The 18084-nt window shown below is 38.7% G+C and overlaps 1 protein-coding gene and 1 pseudogene across 1 annotated transcript; one reads left to right on the top strand and one right to left on the bottom strand.

Moving 5' to 3' along the window:
- The first annotated feature begins 1462 nt into the window (after positions 1–1462).
- Positions 1463–9084, top strand: LOC149015055 (uncharacterized; annotated as a pseudogene).
- Positions 9085–9238: 154 nt separating this feature from the next.
- On the bottom strand, positions 9239–11767 carry CIP8 (COP1-interacting protein 8). The gene has a single exon (XM_089157015.1). The coding sequence runs from the start codon at positions 11700–11702 to the stop codon at positions 10626–10628; it is 1077 nt and encodes a 358-aa protein (XP_089013141.1). The 5' UTR covers positions 11703–11767; the 3' UTR covers positions 9239–10625.
- Positions 11768–18084: the final 6317 nt, after the last annotated feature.

The raw sequence follows: 18084 nt of genomic DNA on the forward strand, positions 1-18084 counted from the left end.
AAGAAGAACAAATGGAGTTTTTTTTTTTTTTTTCAAAGATGATCAAATGGCAAAACTAGAGTTTAAACTATAATTTGGATAACAAACCTGACCTATACCAAATTGACACATCAAGTTATAAATAGAAAGATTCAAATCCATTGGCTGCGGACAGGATTATCTACTGTTCACGTTGGCTGTTGACTATTCTCTATCATTCTTTTTCTATAAAGATAAATGATAAGTTGATTTCATGCATATTATTTTAGACGATAAATTTACTATATTTCCATGTGTTTACAATTGTTTTATATCAATTTGCCCTAATATGATATGAAAATGAATATGTTGCATCATTTCCTTTAATTTCTATAATTTTTTTTTGGTTGCCAACCCGAGTTTCCAAGGCTTTGCCCTGACTAATCCGGTGTTCGACCCGGTCGCACTATTGGTTGTGGTGGATGAGTCTCCCAGTAAGGAATTTTTGCATCCACAAGGTTTCGATACTAGAACCTTGGTTAAGCAGACCAAGCTGCTTACCACGTACTTGAAGATTTATTACTTTTACATGTAGAAAATTATCAACAAAATCTGCAAAGGTATTATTGAGAAATTCTGTAAAGAGAGTCCTAATGGAATCCAACTAGATTTTATTCCACTTTAGAAAGGAAAGTCTCGTTCATCAAGTTACAAGCTTCCTCAAGTCAAAAACATGGAGAGAATGAGTCCTTGCATGCTTTTATATTTTATTTCCTGGGATTTGATCAAATACGGGAAAAGAGGAAAAATTATCCAATTCAAATAAGGAAGACAGAAAAATTCCGTTTTTTGAGTGTTTACTGTCCAGTTCGATCAAGTCCTTCATCAGATGGTCATCCGGTGTCCGATCGAGCCCATTTTGGAGGAGAGCTTCACGACTTTTTGGTCTTCAAATCCAACGGTGGATTTATGCATTTGATCTCTCTAAGTTAGTCCAATTCCTACGTCAAAACACTCATTGGTTAAGTCAGATAGGAACTCTGAGTTTAATCTAAGAAATTACTCTATAAAAGGAGAGCATACTCCAACAAGAGGGAAAAAGTTTTTGGGAGCTTTGGAAGAGAATAGAGAACCTTCTTAGAGTTTTGGAGACCTCAAGCTTGGGAATAAGTTTTTCTTCATCTTCTTTCAATGTGATAATTTATAGTATGAATTAATTTAATTTTTCTAAGGATCAGATGTAGCCTATCTTTGAATTTCCACTCTTGAATTCATCAATATAATTTTGAATATTGTTTCCTTTGATTGAGTTTTTACTTCTATTCTTCATGCTTTTGAATTATGTGTTTAGTTCATTGGAGTAAAAGCCATGAATTATTTTTCACAACAACGAAACACTGACTGAAGGTTCTTCATCTCTCTATAGATTTGAACATTCAACCGTTGCAAGAGGTCCGTGCTAAACAACAGCAAAGGGCATTTGATAGAACCAAAGGAAACAAAGATGAGAAGATCAAGGGGCTTTGAGGCGCAAGCCATCAATTTTGGTACCCCTTTGCACCTCTCCTAATTATCGATTGTTAGGCTGTCAATAATGAACAAAGGGGACTAAAACTGGATGTGTCAAAATTTCAGGAATGTTGATGACATGGCCGTTCATGATATGGACACTATTGATATGCTTGAGTGGAATCGATTCACCTGTCGCAGTTGTAATCAGTGGAAGCATGGAACCAGGTTTCAGAAGGGTAATTCAGCTTCCATCAGTTCATGTGTGAAACCTCATTTAACTATTTATGCCAGCATTAATGGTTGTTTTGGTCATGAAAAGTAATGTTGATGCTGAGTTAACCAAATTCTTCGCTACAATCTGACCCTTCTCAGTGTGACATAGAGAGTTGATGTGGCCAATCTTGACATTCCCAACTTGCAGATGAAGCTTTGTTTCAGCTTTGTGCTAGCCATGCCCTCTCAAAGAACTAACTAGCATCACTTACTGTTTCTAACAGGGTGATATATTGTTTCTACACATGAGCAAATCACCTATTTCGTTCCGGAGAGATTGTTGCCTTCCGTGTTGAGGTATGGGTTTCAAGCAATTATCCCATATTTGATGTTAACAGTCCAGTGTGAAGACTTACAGGTCTCTTTAACGGTTAAGGATGAGTTCTACCCAAGTTCCAATAAACCCAAGAGGTCCTGTGGAAGTTCATAAATTATAATTCACCCTCTGATGCATTTTGTGCATTCAAATACTTTTGGGTGTATATTCATTCTTTCTCCATTCATTATTTTAGGGATGGGAGACTCCAATCGTTCATCGTGTTATCGAGGTACTATCACATTTTTTTTCTTTCCACTCTTGATCTACATGTGTTTTTCTGGTATGATTTGAGAGATTCTCTTTTTAAGGTCCATGAACGACAAGGCACTGATGAGATCTACTTCCTGACAAAAGGTACTTGTTCTGGTACCCTCATTTTCTTTTCCTTTAGAAGTAATCTTGGACTTGAATGAGATTGAACTTTGTTTGTCCTCCCTGTGAGTGTCCCAATCCCTCCTCCTTGTGAGTGCTGCTTACGCTTAGTGTACTGCTTGATACACTCTACTCTTTACTTGAACCTGCTGGATCTTTGTTGAGGAGTTTCCAGGAGTTCTTTTATTCTCTTTGCTGTTTCTTGCTGTCACTTTGGAATCTTGGATACTTGAGTCACTGCTTTCTTCACTTGGATCTATTGAATTTCTGTTGAGGATTCTCCGGCAATCTTCTTTTCTCCTTGCTGTTTCTTGCTGCCAGTTTTTTTTTTTTTTTTGGTTGCCCTTTTGGATTCATGGAAAGGACCACTCCCTTGCTGTTATCTCCTGCTGATCAAGATCCTAGTCCATCCTGGAAATCAGAAGAAGAGGAAGATGATGGGTACATATCGGTAGAAGATCTACCTGCTGATGAGTATCCTAAAGCTGATCCTAAATGCACTTTGGTTGGAAAGGTCTTAGAAGGGAGACCTTTTAGAGTTCAAGCTGTTAATGAAGCCTTGGTTAAAGCTTGGAATCTACTACATGAGGTCAAGGTGGAGCAGCTAGGCTCTCACTTATTCATGTTTACTTTTGAACATCTCATAGATGTTGAGAATGTTCTTGAGGGATCTCCATGGTCTGTTTCAGGCAATCTCTTGGTCCTAAAACATTGGAATGCTGAAGAAAAATGGGACTTTAACAAGCAGGAATTCTGGGTTCACTTCTATGGAGTTCCAAAAGAAATGCTCAACATGGAAATGGGTCAAAAGCTGGCTGCTAAAGTTGGGGTTCCTGTTATGTTGATGCTCATACAGGGTAGTAGAGATGGGGTGAAGAAACCTTTCTTACGAGGCAGAATAGAGGTGGAGATTAACAAGAAGCTCAGAAAAGAGACTGGATTTAAAAGGAAAAATGGAGAAACCATACACATTGCTATCAGCTATGAAAGACTTCCCACATTTTGTTATTACTGTGGACTTCTAGGACACAATGATAACAAGTGTGAAGAGTTCTTCCAAGTCAAGCGAAATCATCAAGTAAGTCACAACTGCAGAAATGTATCTACTTGTTCTCTCTTCCCTCCCTTCCTTACTCTACTTCCATTAGAGCTTTTGTGCCTAGCCACCCATGCTTGGAAGAAGCAAATATTCTTACCACCAATTTTTCTGCAAGCCAAATGCCTCAACCACCTCCACCATCTCAGGCCAACCACCGGAATCCGGTAGCTACAAACCCCAATGAAGCTCCTGCAAAACACAACAACAACCTGTTATCCAGTCCTACATCCTCTAGCCTTGTCAAATCCACTGACATGAGTGTCCCACAAGCTATCCCTTGCATGTCGTAATCTCTAACTCCAGTGCCCCAAAGTCAAGCTCTAAATGTACATCTGGCCTAAGCAATTACCCGCAAATTTGATCCATCTTCTGGATCTTCCAACTTTAACACTCCTCTTCCGAAAATTCTGGTCCCAATGAACAATCTCTGTACAAATCTTATCTCGCTTTTCATAACCAGCTGCAACAACTTCAAGAAAACTCACCTAACTTGTTGAATTTGCTGCCCCTTTTATCCAATATTTCCATTACCAGCCAACCTAACCAACCTACTACTCATACACATCTATCTTCACATCAACCAAACCCAATCCGTAGAGGATTTTTCAAGTTATTTCACTAAGCTCTGAGACTAGTTTCGGAGGAAATGCACAAGAATATGCTGATGTCACTATAAAAGGAAGTGGGAATCTAGTCCATTTAGTAAGCATTTTGAATGTGGGGACAATACTCCAAGGAAGCAATCGATGGCAGCCTCATTCCACGTGGTATTCAAAAGGGAAATGAAACAATATGAAGAGATGGCGAGGGAACTCACCTCCATACACCATCACCTACAAATGGTAAAGTTTCAGCATATAAATAAAGAGTAAACCCCACTTGAGATTAGGGGCAGAAGCTTCGATATTGATGCGGGCTTCCCACTCAAATGTCCTTCCTTTTTAGAGGAAGACCCCTTGGTTGTTGGGGTTATCAACACCGGAGAAATTATAAAATCTTGAGTTGACTTCGGTGTGGGAGACACCTTCCCCTTAACCTCTCCGAATTCACTCGAGATTGTTTTCTATGAAACAAAGCAAATTGAACCGAATGGCTAGCTTCATAATGTTTCTTTGAGCCTTTGAAGTTGTGGCTTGCTCTTTGGCCGATACATACATGAAGGTGATTGACTCAAACAGAGATATATTGATGCAAGTCTCTTTATGGTGCAATCCTTTCTTCATCACTATGGTGTTGGGGATCCTAAGAGAGATAAAAAGGAGGTATGGGATAATCTCAAAATAGCTTCCAGGCTGTTTTTTTGCTTCAATTCTTTCATATCTTGGAAAGAGAAGAGGGATCAATGACAATAGCTTGATAATGATAACTTTAGAAAATGCTTAATGATTGCTCCTTCATGGACCTAGGTTCAACGGTCCTACTTTTACTTGGAATAATAGAAAAAGGAGGAGCTAACATCATTAGTTCCGTGCCTCTGGAGAATCTTTGGGGCTCTGTGGTTCATCCCATCATGGTTCCCACCTTCCTATTGTGATTGACACTATGGAGGAGGATCCGTAGGCCTTTTAGATTTGAATCAATGTGGTTTCAACATCAAGATTTCAGGTAGCTCGCTTCGGGACTTATTCCCTTTCTCTATTCATTTTTCTATACCCACTTTTCCTGTCCTTTCTCATCTTCTCAGAAGCTAGATGTTCTTCAACCCTTCACGAAATAAAAGGGGAATTACATCAATTCTTTGATGCTGAGGGTGTCCTCAATTGTGGTTATATAGAACCAATTTTTCGACTTCCACTCTTTAGAGAAGAAACTGATCTCGCTTTGGTTGTCTTCTTCAGATGAATCTATTGGTAGTGGCCAAATATAAGAATATTTTCTCTCTTTTATCCCTCCTTTCTCTCCTTGATTGATCCAAGTTACTCGAAGATAACTCTTGATGTCCTCCTGGTTCCTTTTCTCCTTAATCCCTGGACTCCCCCTTTTATCAACATTATTGGATTTTGGAGTATTTGTGTTTGTCTCCAACTTTTCTCTTCTAGCATGCCTAGGAAATAAACTCCACTTATGTTTGTTTAATTCCTAAATCAACCACCTAAACCATTGATCAATTTGCCCATCTCGTGCTGTTCTTTTAAGATAGCACTAGTTATTCTACTGCAGGGTTCTTAGTTATCTGTGCCTCACCTTTTGTTCCCTGGTTTTCTTGTTCTGTGGCTCTGGTGCTTTCATTTATGTGAAGGATCTGGCCCTTAATTGATATAGCTTTGTGTCCGATGACTTTGTCCTTTATCTGTTCTTCATGGTGTCTCTGTGCCTTGTATCTCCTCTTCATGTTTTAGTTAATGGGCCCTCCTTCCCGGGGCTTGACAGAGATCCAATATCCCCTATTTTGTCCTGCTGGCATTAAATTTCTTCAACCCCCTTCATGAAATCTTATCTCTGTTTGGTCCACCAACCCAATTTCTCATCTATTATTTCGATGTCTTTTTTTTCTCACTTCGTTCCTATCAAGCATTCTTGACCTCTATTTCCTTCCAACATATCCGTCTCTATATACTTCCCCTAACCTCTCCTGGTTCGTCTTTCAGTTGTAGTTCCATGGGGTCCACCTTTTGCCTCCCTTGATTTCAAGCTTCAAAGAAGGTGAGCTTTCAAATACAAAAGGACAGTAGAATCTTGGAAATCTAACCTTCTATCTATTAAGAGTTCCTTCTTCTCACCATAAACAACTATCATCCCATTTTATCCTTCCTAAATCTCATCATCAGATTGGAGGTGCCTTTTCTATGGGAGAAAAGGAAACAAGAGGAAGATTTTCTGTGTCATGGGAGAGACTATGTCTCTGACGAGGGGTTTGGGCTTCGATCCATATTTCGAATCGGCTCTTCTATGTAAGCTAGCTTGAGAGTGTGGAGCAATCCTGCTCTGTCAAATTTCTTAAACGATATCTTTCCAAATTCGAATTTCTAACTACCCCTCCACAAACCCCTCTTGGGCATGGAAAGTGTTTTAGAAGGAAGGAAAATACTCAAATCCTTGTTGGGTTGTGGGTGATTCTATGAGTTGGAGGCCTGATCATCTCGTTCTTTCAAACGAGAAGCTCCGAGATCATAAGATATTTCTGTTTCATCTAATTGATCTCTGAACTAAGGAGGACTTAATCAAGAGGTTTTGATCGGGATCCTATCTTGAAGATGAAATTTCCTTAACTCCTAGGAGGCTTTTCCGATGCTTTTCTGAAATCCATACCATCACTTACTCATTATCGAGAAAGAAAAATACAACAAGCCTCAACATCGATAGAACCCAGTAGAACAAATATTGATTCTAGAGTATGGAAAAATATATGGACATGTCATGCGGCTCCAAAAATTAAAAACATGTTATGGAGAGTGTGTGCTAGGGCTTTACCGGCGGCGGAGGAGCTTTCCAAAAGAATCGAAAGTTTTGATCCGAGCTGTGCGATGTGGAGCTTTGGAATCAATCGATCACCTTCTACTGGACTGTGATTCGCCCGAAGAGTATGGTTTGCATCTCCCTTTTCTTTCTCTCCTCCGGTGAATCCTTTGATGCATGATGCGATTTCAAATTGGAAGAGATGCCTACCTGAGGAGAAATCAGATTTCAGAGAAGCATCATCTCTCATCGCATACATATCTTGGAGAATTTGGAAAGCCCGAAATGACCCGGTGTTTAAGGGATTACAATGGTCTCTCGGCGGGTGGTGGAGAAAGCGGCAATGGAGGCGGCGGAGTATTCCGGAGCTTCACCTCTTCTCTTCGGGTTGCGAGATCGTCTTCAAGCAGAAGAATCGTCCAGAATGATGGTAAGATGGGCTTTTCCTCCTTTGGGCTTCGTCAAAATTAATGTGGATGCAGCTCTAAGTGAGGGCGGAAGTGGGCTAGGCCTCGTTTGCAGGGATTCAGATGGAAAACCCATCATAGGGGTTGCGATCCCTGCCTTTTTTGACTCTGTCCTGATGGGCGAGATGCTGGCTATTAGAGAAGGTATTTTGTTGGCTCTAGAGGAAGGCTTTGTTAATGTCCTGGTGGAATCAGATTCGGCGGAGGCGATCGAATTTGTGACCAACAGGGAACTGATTCCAGTGGACATTCAAAACTTAGTCTGGGATGTGGTGAATCTTTCCTCTAGAATTCCAAATATTTCTTTTTTTCATGTTAAAAGGGAGTGTAAGGCTGTGTCCGTAGCGTGCCGGACTCTTTGGCCTATGTTAGATCCTGGGTTTCTTGATCTTTGTAATCTGGATGCCTTGCGTGGGTCACGCGTTAATATATAGACCATTTTCTACCAAAAAAAAAAATCTTGGACTTGAATCAGTTCTTTAATACTGTATATAGAAGTAGTTCATGTAGTTTAAATAGAATACAGTACCATTACTTATGGGGAAAGAGATTTGATACACAACTGCATCTGGGTAATAAGAAAAATGTGACCAGATGGGTTGTCCAATTAAGTAATCTAGACATCTACTTCCAAATGGTCTTTGGCTTTTAGACTGAAAACCATGCTGATCTCCCTTGAGTTCTGTATATTCCCTTCTTTCTGGACATTGTTTTCTTTTAGATTACATGCTTATTGTAGTTAATGTATGTTATTTTCTGTTGCTGTTCTACCCAGGGGATAACAATGAAGAGAATGACAGATATGGAATATATCCTGAAGGTCAAAAATAGCTTCAACACCATCATGTTATCGGAAGAATTGTTGGGTAAGAAAACACTCTTAACTTGCAATCTAACAGTGTATGCTGGTGAATAACTTTGACAGTGAGAAACACATTCAAAATGTTGCTCTGAATCACTGTTCATCTGAAAATAACAATGAGTTTTGAAAGCATATAGATAGATTACAATGCTGGTGATCTTATCCAGTCGAGGGCAGCCATTATTCAAGATGGTAGCTTTCAAGTTCAATTTAAATTTTGTTTTACCCCCTTTCTCTCCAACATCTTTGTCCTCTATATTCTAGTATTTTTGGTCTGCTATTTTTTATTTTTCCTTCCCTGGTGATTATTCTGATCCAACCTAATATGTCTTGCAGGTTTCTACCTTACGCCGGCTGGGTTACTATCATTTTGAACGAAAAACCTATAATAAAGGTTTGATTAAGCATTCAAGTTACTTGACACAATTAATCTTCGATTTCTCACCCAAAAAAAAAAAAGAAATTAGTCTTTGATTTTGCCTTTTGTTTTCACATTTTAATGTTTAAGAATGCACTTAATCAAGGCGTTTGATCTTGGAGAAACCTTAATGCACTTGAATTCTGAGAAGCTAAGTTCACCATTAAATCATATAAATGTTGCAACTTCTGTACCATAGCATTCGTTGTGGCTTTGGAAGAACAAGAAATAATGCTGTCTCAGCTAAAAAAGAATCACTTTATGTGGAAAGAAATAGATGCAGTTCATTAATGTTTGTTGGCATTGCAGTATCTTCTGTTTGGACTTCTAGCCTTCTGGTACCTGCTTGAAGAGATGAAGTTGAAGCCCAGAAGATTTACTGCAAATAACAGTTTGGCTGATCATTGAATTGTTATGGAAGATGGACATTCAAATTTTTCTAACCAATGTTCGATTATGAACTTGGTATTCCTTGTTACAATTTTAAATATAATTTATGATTTGAAAAATACGAGATGTTGTAATGTTTATACTGGTTTGGGTGTTATAGAACACCCATAATCTATTGAAATATTCTTCTACGCATAGTGAAGATTCTTTCCACCAAACATAACACAACACTTAAAACTTAGAGTTCGACTGCAGTGTTGTGAACGGTCAATCTCGACCTCCCCTTTCCAAAAAGTGTATTATAACATTTTTGAGAAACGGATAGCCGAGATCGAAATCTAGCGGCATGCACCAAGCAATTTTATAAACTCAGAAAGATTCCCTGTGAGAGTGGCGTAAAGAAAAGCTCAGTACACAGTTTCGGCATGGTCCAAAATCCAGGCACAGTTTGTGCCTTAATAATTGGTTGACAAGCTATTGTCATTTGTCCACCACTTTTGATATTAAAAAGTAGATAAGGAAAGAATATCTACAATGGCAGGATATACCATTACAACATCAACGCGGGGATGAAAAATGACAGAACCCACATGAGGTCCTGGATCCTCTGCAGCACCAAGCACGTCACCTAACACTTTGAAGGGATCCTGGCAGTCCAATCGTCTTGCTGCCTCATACCATGAAAGAATTTCAACATGGAGAGGAAGAAAGAAGAAAGAAAAAAGAAAAAAAAATCGATGCAGTGGCTTAAACTTGCAGGCCTTAGGTGTGCTGCTATGACCCAACAATCCCAGACTCAAGAAGAAAGAAGAACACAAAAATGGGTTAATTGAATTTGCACAGTTAACTGAAGCACACCTTCTATGTGTAGATTCCCAAGTCCAAAACTACTAAGGCACCGTGAAAGAATTGCAGAGGATTTTAATCCGCAAATACTACTTTCCAGATAAGGTAATAGACAGTCACTACATCCATGAACCATGACATCCGTGTGACATCTGTGGTTACAACTTACTAGTTAGTGTGGCGATATCTTCTTCACCAGGATGACAATTTGAATTGTCTTTAATTATTACTGGTTACAAGACTCTGATAACTCGATATAGAATTTCACCCAAAGAAAATTATAAAACAATAGAAGATAAGATTGACATTTGAGAGATTTCAATGACGTACTTACAAAAAAATGAAAAAACCCATTGACTTGAAAAGGGAAGGACTTGGCGTGGAAGTGCCCGCCCTATTTGAACGTATACTGCGCCAGCGTCAGCTCCAAACTCCACAGGCAAAAGATAAACAAGGGAAAAGGGGGGGAAAAAAGTGGCAAAAGATTTTTTTCCACAATGAGTTCTTCCTACGAGAATTATGAAACAGGGGAACCGAGATCTGAAGGGGGAAATATTTACAATGAAATCGGGAACGAACAAGAAAAGCAAACATATGGTTGATAGATCTCTTTCTTTTATCCACACGAAAACTACAGGGGAAAGCGTCAGGGAAGAAACAAAGGAAAAGAGGAAAGGGAGCTAACCAGAGATATTGCAAGCATAAGGTGTCCATTAACCAGATTCCGTGTTATTGCTACCGGAACCTGATGATCCAACAGCCGATGTGGCCGTCGATCTCTTCTTTCTTTCCTCATACTCTGAATCATCCGTCGGTAGCTCAAACCTGCAGACAGGGCAGGAATTCCTCGACCCTAACCATGGCACAATGCAGTCCCCATGGTACCCGTGCCCACACGGTAATTTCTTCGCTGTTCCACCTACCGACACGGACTCCTTACAGATCGCGCAGATCAAAACCTCCTCCTCCTGTGTGATTTCAATAGTCTCTAAAGCCGACACCGCCAATTTCGCCGCAGGTGGCGCACCTCTCTTCACTCCAACATCGCTCTCGGCCAGGTTCTGCAACAGCGCCTCGTAACCCGCAGCATCTACATAATCTTCAGGATTCCCTATATAACCGTCTAATTCAGGCATTCCAACTCGCAATTCGATCGAGTTGTCTTCCAATCTCATCAGGATCTCCGACCAGTCCAAGATCCGACTCCGACCCTCTCCGGTCCTAGCGCGAGAGGCAAAATCCCTAATTCGAAGCCGAAGGACATCACGGCGCCTTCGAAGGCGATCCTCCGTTTCCTCCCGATCGAGATCTTCATCCACCTCCTCAAATTCATCGTCATCAGATCGATCAGCATCGATGTTACCGAATTCAAGTTCGTCTTCATCATCATCATCATCGTCGTCATTGTCATTGTCCCATCCATCGAGCTCAATCCGAAGGTAGCCCTCACCCTGCGGCGGCGGAGGCGTATCTGAAGCAGAATCCTGAGGCTGAGGGGGCTGCGGCAGCGCATCTTCGTCACGAGCAGATTCAGCTATTAACCGTAAGACCTGAAGAAATTCTAAGCTAAAGGAAGGATCTTGGCTCTGACGATTAGAAGGCGGTGTTGGAGGCGACGCCGTAGGGTCAGAGACGGCGGTTATCGATTCGACGAAGCCAGTCTTGCATTCGCAGCAAATCAGTTCGGTTATGGTCTCCACGGCGACCTGCTTGCCGCAGTGGTGACACCAGTACTGCGAAGAAGGCTGCTGCTGCTGCGGTGGTTCTGATAGAGGTGGTGTTTCGGCCATGACTTTTTATGGAGAAATGGCAGAGATTTCTCAGACAGAGAGAGAGAGAGAGAGGCAAGACGAGAGCAACAAGCGGACGATCTGTTTCCATTGACGTGTTGTTTTATATAGTCATAACGTGGAGTGGTGTCATGACCGAAGAGAGGAGGGAAATTCTATCCTCCTACTTCTTACTGTGTCTGTATTTTCGAATTTGAAAAAATCTAGCTGCAACTGTGATGTCCACGTGTCGTTTAGTGGTTGGAAGTCGAGACATATACACGTCAGAGAAGATTCCCATTGCAATTACATGAACGACCCACGTGTCAAACAGTGAAAGCTGCATTTTATGGGCCATTGATTAGGCAATCAACGGAATTTGATCTGAAAGACAAAGAAATGAAAGGTGCGGGCACTGCGTTGTTGGTTTCCTTTCGGTGCGGCGTGTCTAGAAAAGTTACACTAAAGTAAATAAAAAGTAAAGGCTCGTCCCAATGTAAAGTTATAACCGTCCGATTAGAAAAGTATCTTGATCGAAGGGTGTAGGTCATGCAGTTATCCTGGTCAAAAAGCTGCTTCTCTGTGGAATGTGGACAGGGTTCAATTTTTACCTTTTCTAAGTTATTATAATAATAATAAAAACTAGTAAAAATGAATTATTAATTAAAAAGGGTAAAACCGTAAAAGCCCATAGTTTTTTCCTGAGTGAGTGGAAATGAAACAGGAGCTAACCACTTTCAGCTGAAACGCGTAATCTAAGGCTATGTTTGGGAGCCATGAAATGAAAAGATAAAAGAAAATGGAGAATAAATTTTTTTATATAAGACAAAAATAATGATTAATCTATTCATCTCTTTCTTAAACTTTTCTTTAATTCTTTATTAAAAAAACTTTTTAAAATTTTTTTTTCTTAACAACCAAACATGTCTTGAACGATTAAGACATTTTATTTTTTAAATCAACAATTGAGATCTAGAAGACGCGTTTATAAGTGTGATTAAATTTTTTTTGAATTTGATTTGTATTCCTTATGGTATGAGTAATGACATGCATTGCAAATCCGATGATTCTAGAGGAATTAGACTCGCAAAAAGCTAAATAAGAACATGTAGCTCACTTATTTCTAACCTATGCATCAATTGGAATAATTTGTAACTTAACTATTACAATTGAAACACTTGCAGCTAGAGAAATTTTAATACAGACTATTGATATCCGTGCCAAGTTACTTAATGTAGAGTTAGGATTCAAAAGATTTGGTTCAACATATCGTTTCAGCATCTTGTTCTGATTACTGTTTAAAACCTATGATTTTAGGTATTGTTTAGCTGAAAAACTCTTTTGAATCCATTGCTTTCAACTTTATTTTCAGAAACTCCCATAATATGGTTGATGCCGGCCTTTCAATTGAGCTATCCAAATTTGGTAGAATACCAATTATGGCCTTGAATTATGACGGCAAATTTGTTGGACTTTAAATAAATTTGTTTCTTCCCCCCCATCATACTTGAAAATGAAGTGAGTCATATCTTGAGAGTAACTATATAAGTAATATTTTAGTACGGACTGAAAATGATGGATCATGTTCAAACATTAACAAAACTCAATCTCACAGATGGAAGAATTAGTTTATTTATTATGTGTGGACAGAAAAGAGGAGACAGGGAACAAATAACAAAGAAATGTTAGATAGGGTGTTCTTTATCTTCTTCCAGCCCCCAACTCAATCTACTTAGCCTCTTAGGCTCTTTTTGGTATCAATTATGAGGTTTTTTTATTATTTTAAGTTGTTTGGCACCTATTACTAGTTTTATTTTTATTTAAAATAATGGAAAAAGTTTCAAAATTCATAATGAATTTTTTGTTTATTATGAATTATGGTGAGAATTTCATTATCTTCGTTTATGCATAAGTTTATTTAAAATTTTATAGTTAAGATGAGGGTAAAATAGTCAATATTCATTTTTTTAATTTTATAAAAACCATACTTTATCCCTCTTTTATCACTTGCTCAGTATTATATTATTTTGACACCAAACTTATTTTTTATTTTCTCCATAAAATTCACCAAACCATTTTTCATTCTTAACCAATAATGAATTCTTGTACTTATTTCTTTTAAATAGGCATATTTTTTTGTTGGGTATACAAACGGGTCAAGGACCCAAGCAAAAAAATGGAGTCAAAGGGACTCAAAAAGAAAACTAACTCATAATAATGAGAGACTTATCCACCTGAAGGATCCTCTCTAAGCTAAAAAGAGGATCCAGACAGGTCGGCGAAGCATTTTCTCCCTGAGTGTGAACTCTCGCCATCCAATCAGCGATTGAATTCACTTCTCTATATGTCAAAACTAAGCGATGATCATTTATATCCTTCAGAAGCTTCTTTATTTCTTCTATGTAATCTGCAAACTTACCTTGAGGCTTCTTGGAAGAGTGCACCAAATGCACCACCTCCGATGAATCCGTTTCCATAATTATTAGAATTTTCTGCAACAATAGAGAGAACTGTAGACCCCATAAAAGGGCTCATAGTTCAACCTCTAGTGCTAAGCATGGCTGTAAATGTTGTGCAAAATCAGCTATATACCAAAAATAGGCATAATAGAGAATGAGAATTGATACAAAAAACAGCCTTAATCTCATCCTTCTAATTTTTGAGGTTTTAGAAAAATTTGGGATTACTCCACGATTTGAACACAATTTCTTCATGGACTGGTTCTACGTTGGGCCATAAGGCCCTTTTCTTCAAATTATGTCCATGTTGGAACAATGTAATCCAGAAAACTTTTTGTAAATGATGTGAACTTGGGTTCTCTTTGGCATTATTTATGCTAGTGTTTACATTCAAGCAAACAATTAATCATACAAAAAAGTAATGATAATGCTAGGTTGGTAAACTGTTTTTTTCAAAATATAAATTGCTCTCTTAAGACAGAAGAGTTGAACTTGTGACATTTTGACACTTTGTACTTTGCTGGTGACATCACCCAATTTGAGCAAGATTATTTATCTATCATCTTTTAAAATAATATGATTAGTTTAAAATTTATTAAAAATAAATTTTCTTTGGCAACACTAGATTATAAAGCCAATGAATAGAAACCGATTATAAATTCATAATATAGGGGTGAATCTTTTTTTTTTGGGTATTGGTGATTTTTTAATACTGAAAATGTAATGCCATTTGCAAGGGTCAAATTCAAAACCTCCCTACTGAGAAGTATAAATCTTTACCACTCAACCAACCCTGCATTAGCTAAGGGTGAACTTTGATGAAGTGATCAGTGGTTCATCAATTGTAGTGTACGGTAAAGGCATCAGAATAGCCTCTCAATAATATATCCTCCAACAAGACTTCTGCTCAAGTAAATTTGAATGTTAATTAAAAAAGAAAATGTAAACTTGAATTTGAGTTTTGGGAAAGTCATTTGACTTGGATAATAATCTTTTGGCATTGAAACTTATAAAATTAGCAAAGGAACATATAATATTTTTATCCTAAAAATTGATTCATCATGTGATGCTTATGGTTGACTTGTAGCTAATAATCTTCATACTGAAGTTAAAAAGCTAATTCTATTTATGGGTATCGATCTTAAATCTAAGAGTGCATTCTTGTACAATGAGAAAAGCAAGATAAACTCATATATACTCTGGAGAAAAAAGATGGTCATCACAAGAGATTCTAGATGAAGCCTTGAGAGCCCATGCATGCTGAATTTTGGAGCAACATGAGTCAACCCTCGCCAAAGAAGAAGCCCAACCTAGATTTGCCTGGAAACCAAGGTATCTGGAAACCACCTGAGCCTCCTTTTTCGAAATTAAATGTTGATACATTTTGGATGGATAAGAGGAAATTAGGTGGGCTAGGTCATGATCATGTTTTGTAAAATTTGACACGTGTCAAATATTCATCCATGTGGATTATAATTAATTCATCTCCATATGGGTGGAGGGTCCATACTCAAATCAGGGCTAAAATCATGGGCCTAGATTAAGGCTAAAATTAGGGCTTAGATCAAGGCCAAGATTAAGGACAATACCAGGGCCAAGATCATGGTCAAAATCAAGGCCATAATCAAGTGTCGAATTAGGGCCAAAATTAAGGCCAAAATCAGCGCTATTCGGGCTCAAAGCAGGCTTAGGGCCGAACTTGCACCCTAATTGGGGGCCTTAATTAAATTTTTTTTTTAAGCAAATAAAAAATTATATTAAATTTTATGATACGACTACAGGAAAAAAAAAGTATTTTGTACACAGTCGATTTGGATATTACCTGGAACTCCTTAGCACTGCGGGCTAAGATGTCAACATGACCACTACAACCCCTCCTTAGGATATAAGGAAAACAAACATATTTAAATGAACAAGGGCAACGGAGGATGTCCGGTTTATTAAAAAAAAAAGAAATCTAGATTATAAAATATTTTATATTCAACAATGAGAGTAGCTAGGTCAAAAGATTTATACAAAACTAGCTGTTCTATAGTTTTTTCTATACAACATTCCTCAATATAATAATCACATTAAACACAGTGCCGGGGATGTTTTGGGTGGAGGGCGAGCGACGCAGAGAGGGAAGAGTAATTCACAGAAAAATCCAAGAGGTGGAATTCTCTTCTGAAAACGAAACAGAGCAAAAACCTAAAACCTAAATTTACTCCGAGTTGAGAACCTCAATTTCTTTCTTTCTTTCTTTCCAGGAAAGAACAGAAAGAACGAGAGAAATATATATATCGACAGAAGAGATTTAGGGTTGATGAGGAAGGTGGAAGCGGACCTGAGACATCGGTGATCGAACTGCAACTCCGTGCCAGCAGATTCCTCCTCGACATCTCTCGGCCGTCGGATCTCGACATAAAGCATGCGTAGCTTTCCTTGATACATCCCAAGTCAGTGTTCCGGCGAGAATAGCCGCCATCACGATCGTCGACGACACCAATACAAAACCTCCGGTAAAATCTCTTCCTGTTATCACACCGTAAGCTTTGATTCCAACAATCGCCACCAAATAAAGACTCGTCAGGTTCGCAAGAACCGTATCTGAGATCCCCATCTCTCTGCAAAACAAAACGTCGATCCTGGAATCCACCACCACCACCACAGGTGTGTCTCTCTCTCTGTTTGTACGGAATGGATGGTGGTGTTTGGTTATTGAGAATTCGAAGGAAAATGTTGGAAAATCTCAGTGGTGGTGGAAGGTCAAGAATGGCGAACACAATCCTTATATGCTCATCATCACTCGTTTTCATTCGCCATCTTGAGTGAAAATTTCGAAATTTTCTTGGGAAAGGGTGGAGCTACGAACGTGAACCTGAACCTGACTTTATTATTTCAATTCGGTGTTTGTCTTTGTCTAGGTTACCGGTTACCCTAGGTTCGGCGATGTCGACATGGGTGCCACGTGTCAGAATACGTCACAATCGTTGCAGACGTGGCAGCAATTTCCTCGTTGCCTGGCTGCGGTGGACCGGTGGACTATACTGCTTTAGACCCTCTCATTTTCGGTCTATGCGCGTGGGGTTTGAAGAAATCCTACTGGCCGGTTCGACTGAGTCATCAATTGAAGCTGAAATTCCCGTTATGCCCATGTTTTAGGAATCAACAAATTTGAAAGTAAATTAGATATTGGTGCGACCAGAATCTGTTTACCTTCAAATGCTGGCCTGCAAAATAGAGTTAGATATGGGCCGACAACACAGTTGGTAACCAATACATTTGTGGTGTGTGATCCTTTAATTTATATAGGATTTATTTTTTATTTCTGACTGTTGGATTCGTTCATCATCTTCTTTTGTAAACGTTCGATCTTAGGGTTTTATCTTTCTTTGAGAGATACTGATAGTTATCTTTCTTGATATGATTGTTCATTCCATACTAGTGTTAGAATCTTTTGGGATCGTACTACTTTCTATAACTGTCAAGTCCCTTCTTCACATTACTTGATGGTTCGATCATCGAGTAGTTACCCAAAATAAAAGATCATCGAGTTTGTCTAGACCGGAAGTCATCAGCCTGACCATGATTGAATCCGGTCCAGCCTTATTTTCTCTATATCAGATATATGGTTTTATTTTTGTTTTGAATATTCACCACAAAAAATTTGTTTTGTATAATGAAAATATGCTCATCATTATGGATATGAATGAATTGCTGGTATGATTTTTTTCAAATTTCACAATTTAACGTTGAACGTCAGTTAAGAATCCATTCAGCAAGTAGCAACTACCCGTCACGTAGGGATGTAAAGTCTACATACATGGATTTGCTACCAGAAAAAGAAGAAAAAAATCTATATAAATGAATGCGATTCCCTTCTCATTCAGGAGAAAGATCCAAATAAGTAACATGAAATTTGTTCCCTTCTCTAGCTTGATTAATCATAGATGCAAAAATGA

Source organism: Hakea prostrata, chromosome 5, assembly GCF_041222555.1.
Source record: "Hakea prostrata isolate BN-2017 chromosome 5, UWA_Hpros_2, whole genome shotgun sequence".
Taxonomy (NCBI): domain Eukaryota; kingdom Viridiplantae; phylum Streptophyta; class Magnoliopsida; order Proteales; family Proteaceae; genus Hakea; species Hakea prostrata.

Bases quoted from the DNA above. Each gene is read 5' to 3' on its own strand.
- CIP8 (XM_089157015.1), bottom strand. From the start codon at position 11,702: ATGGCCGAAACACCACCTCTATCAGAACCACCGCAGCAGCAGCAGCCT.